The following is a 3886-nucleotide window of genomic DNA, read 5'->3' as shown; positions in this document are numbered from 1 at the left end:
TAATTTCGAAAAAAATACCCAGATGAATATTTCTTATTTACTTTAGCGGTGATTATAAGAAAATTTTAGTTCATGAATATTATCATTATTAACAATTCAGTCCCTGCATTTTTAGAAATCTATTAAAATATATATCTTTATTTTTTATTTCCGTTAACGAAATAGTCATTTCATCATTGTTTTCATTAAAAATAGATTAAAGATGAGAGAGAAAATTTTTAAAATTTAATTTTACTCTCAAATAAAATCTCATTGGATATTGCTATTATTAACAAATCAGTTTCTATATTTTCAGAAATCTATTAAAATGTTATTATCTTTTTTCATATCTATTAAAATATCATTATCTTTTCTTATATCTATTAAAATGACCTCATCATATTTTTTTGTCAATGAAATAGCCCATAATGAATGAGAAGAAGAAGATGATGATGATTAAGAAGAAGAAGAAGAAAAAGAAGACGATAGATGAAGAAGAAGAAAAAAAAGGAGAAAAAAAAAATCTCCTCCTTCAAGAAAAAAAATAAAAAGAAAAATTGAAGAAGAATAAAAAAATAAGAATAATAGAAAGAAGAACTAAAGAAGAAAAAGGAGGGGATGGATAATTTGGTATTTTATTATATTTTTAACGATAGAAATATATGAAAAGACTATTTTATTAACAGAGAAAAAAATAATAATATTTTAATAAATTTTTAAAAATACAGAATTGATTTATTAATTATGACAATATTCAAAAATTAAATTATAAATCTCTCCATATTATATAAAATAACAATTTAAAAAAATTAAAAAATCAATAAAATTTAATTTAAATAGTATGCGATTACTAATAATTTTATTGTTCCAATAAAACTTAATGCAATAATTTTATATTATTAAGGACGGGTATAAATATTTTTTTTAATATAATTAAAAATTAATAGAAAATTTTATTTTTAATTTAAAATAACTAATATTTATTAATTTATATGGAAAAGTATATTTTTATTAATGATAAAATAAATAATAAATTTTTATTTTTAGAAAAATTTTAATTGTATTCTAAACGGGGTATAGTGATGGAGTTTTCGCTCTCCGTTCACGTGGCTGTGGGTGCCCATCGCTGACACAGCTACCTGCTTATCGCCTTCGGCCCCCACCATCGCCAAACTACACCTCCCTTGTTCTTCCCTTCTATTGTTGTTCCATGAAAACCACGCCAAAATGTTTCCTTTTTTTTTTTTTTTTCTTGATTTAAATTTTGTTCTGCGAAGTCTATCAAGTACTTAAGATTTTGGCAAGTCTAGTTTTCGATGCACTAAATGAGAAAGTTTTGCTCTATTTCAATTCTTTATTCTCATCAAAGTTGAAATATTAAACTTGCCCCGACTCTATTTGGCTCTCCATCTCTCTATTTATCTTCCGTACAAGTCCTCACACCCCTTCTTTTTATATATATATATGGTCTATTCCTTTCTCCTCCACAGCCATTTCACTCTCTCGGCCTCTTTTCTCAGCACAACCAGAATTCTGAAGTCATGGAGGAGCTCATCATATCTTCATCTTCATCTTCTTCTTCTTCTTCTTCGCTAGTTCCTTCATCCCAAGAAACTCCGACTACTCTCCATCAGAGGCTCCAATCTATGCTCCAAAGCCAGCCTGACTGGTGGGCCTATGCCATATTCTGGCAAACATCAAACGATGAAACTGCTCGCACCTTCCTCGCCTGGGGAGACGGCCATTTCCAAGGCACCAGAGATACGTCCCCAACACTAACCACCATCAACAACCGCCTCCAACACCGCATTCCTACCTTCAACTTTGAGAGTAAAAGATCCGTGAAGGGAATCCAAGCTCTCATCGGCGAAAACCTTGACATAGATGTGTCTATGATGGATGACAATGATGTTCCTGACGTTGAATGGTTCTATGTTATGTCTCTCACTCGATCTTTCTTGGCAGGAGAAGGTATTCCTGGAAAGGCTCTTAGCACTGGTTCTTTGGTCTGGTTAACTGGTGCTCAGGAACTCCAGTTCTACAACTGTGAAAGAGCAAAAGAGGCACGAATGCATGGACTTCAAACCCTGGTTTGCATACCTACGTTTAATGGGGTTCTCGAATTGGGCTCATCTGATATGATCAGAGAGAATTGGGGCCTTGTCCAACAAGTCAAGTCTCTTTTTGGGTCAGATCTCGCCGATCTGATGCCCAAAAACCCCAACCCAACCACAGTCCCCGTTCAGTTACTCGACATGAACATTTCTTTCGCTGATATAGGCATAATTGCAGGAATAAAAGGGGATGATGATGCTCTTGAAGAGAGGTTCGCACAAGAATTGGAAGCAAAGAAAGAGAGTGCTAAAGCAGGCCTGCCATATGTGCACTCCGAGCATTCCGACTCAGACTGTCCTTTTCTTGCTCCGATGACTATAAATAAAAGAGCCCCAAAGAAAAGAGGGAGAAAACCAGGGCAAGGCCGAGACACGCCACTGAACCACGTAGAGGCGGAGCGGCAACGGCGAGAGAAGCTCAACCACAGGTTCTACGCTTTGCGAGCTGTTGTTCCAAACGTGTCCAGAATGGACAAAGCATCACTACTCTCTGATGCTGTGTCCTATATAAAAGAACTGAAGGCCAAAATTGAGGAACTAGAGTCACAGCTAAAAAGAGAGAATTCCAAAAGGGTGAAACTGGAAGGGACTGATAATACAGATAATCAAAGCACAACAACTACAGTAGATCAAGCCGGTCCTAACACAGATGGATCTGAGTTCCAACTTGAAATTGACGTTAAGATTTTAGGTAACGACGCCATGATTAGGGTTCAATCTGAGAATGTCAATAATCCAGGTGCTAGGTTATTGGGTGCACTACGTGACCTTGAACTTCATGTCCACCATGCTAGTATGTCCACAGTTAACGAGCTCATGCTTCAAGACGTGATGGTTAGACTTGCTAGTGGATTCACAACTGAAGAGGAATTGAAATCTACACTCCTCCAGATATTAGAAGAATAGATTACTGTCTAATAATTAATTTATATGTAGAGTGTTTATTTGATCTTTGTTCTTCCTTCTTTCTTTTCTTTTGAATTTATTCATTTTCATCATTATGCATGATTAAGATGGTGTACGGACCATATTCAATGCTCTTGTATGTAAATATAAAATGAATTTCGGGTCCCTTTATTTCTGAAAATATATTTTTCAACAAGTAACATTTTAAGAAAACTTTTCCTTTCTAGCATGATGGGATTTGAATCCCAAGAGAGAATGAACCAAATTTGTACATGATTCACCTACTGTTTCCTTTGTTGATGGCAGCAGTGCAAGTTGAAAAAAAAAGAAGAGAAATATATATAATTTAATTACAATTCAATGAATTATGGATGGTTTTTATGGTATTGATTCACGTTTTCTTTACGTACATGGTCCTTTTTTTTATTTTTGCATTGATTAAAAAATCAGACAAAATAAGAATCCTATATTTAAAATGTTTTTTTTTTTTTTTTTCACTTTGCTTAAAATATCCGCTTCAAATATCCACCTCGGTTTGGCATTTTGTGGACGATATAAAGTGGAAAATGAATGGAATCCAGACACCCACCACGTTACAATTTTGGCATGTGTTAATTATGCATTAAAATTGGACAAATAAAAATTATGCATTAAAAGAAAGTAGTGATGAACGGCAAGTCACTCTCACTGTACAAAGTAATTGCGGACAAAATAAGGAAAGCTTACTGTTATCTCAGAGGAAAAGGTGACACTACTGATCACTGCAAAACAAATGAAATTGGAGGGGACCAGTCAGTCTCAGACCACCCCTTTCCTAGGTTATGGTTCAATGGATCACTGGCTTTGTACGTCAGCAAATTCGACAGGTGCCAAACTTCTTTGTGTAA

General features: G+C 34.5%; 1 protein-coding gene across 1 annotated transcript; it reads left to right on the top strand.

Moving 5' to 3' along the window:
- Positions 1-1266: 1266 nt before the first annotated feature.
- Positions 1267-3180, top strand: LOC110617878 (transcription factor MYC2). Its single transcript, XM_021760885.2, has one exon. The coding sequence runs from the start codon at positions 1521-1523 to the stop codon at positions 2997-2999; it is 1479 nt and encodes a 492-aa protein (XP_021616577.1). The 5' UTR covers positions 1267-1520; the 3' UTR covers positions 3000-3180.
- The last annotated feature ends 706 nt before the right edge of the window (positions 3181-3886 follow it).

This window comes from Manihot esculenta, chromosome 1, assembly GCF_001659605.2.
Source record: "Manihot esculenta cultivar AM560-2 chromosome 1, M.esculenta_v8, whole genome shotgun sequence".
Lineage (NCBI taxonomy): Eukaryota > Viridiplantae > Streptophyta > Magnoliopsida > Malpighiales > Euphorbiaceae > Manihot > Manihot esculenta.
Note: the sequence above shows the minus strand (reverse complement) of the source record. Positions and strands in the feature narration are given on the sequence as shown.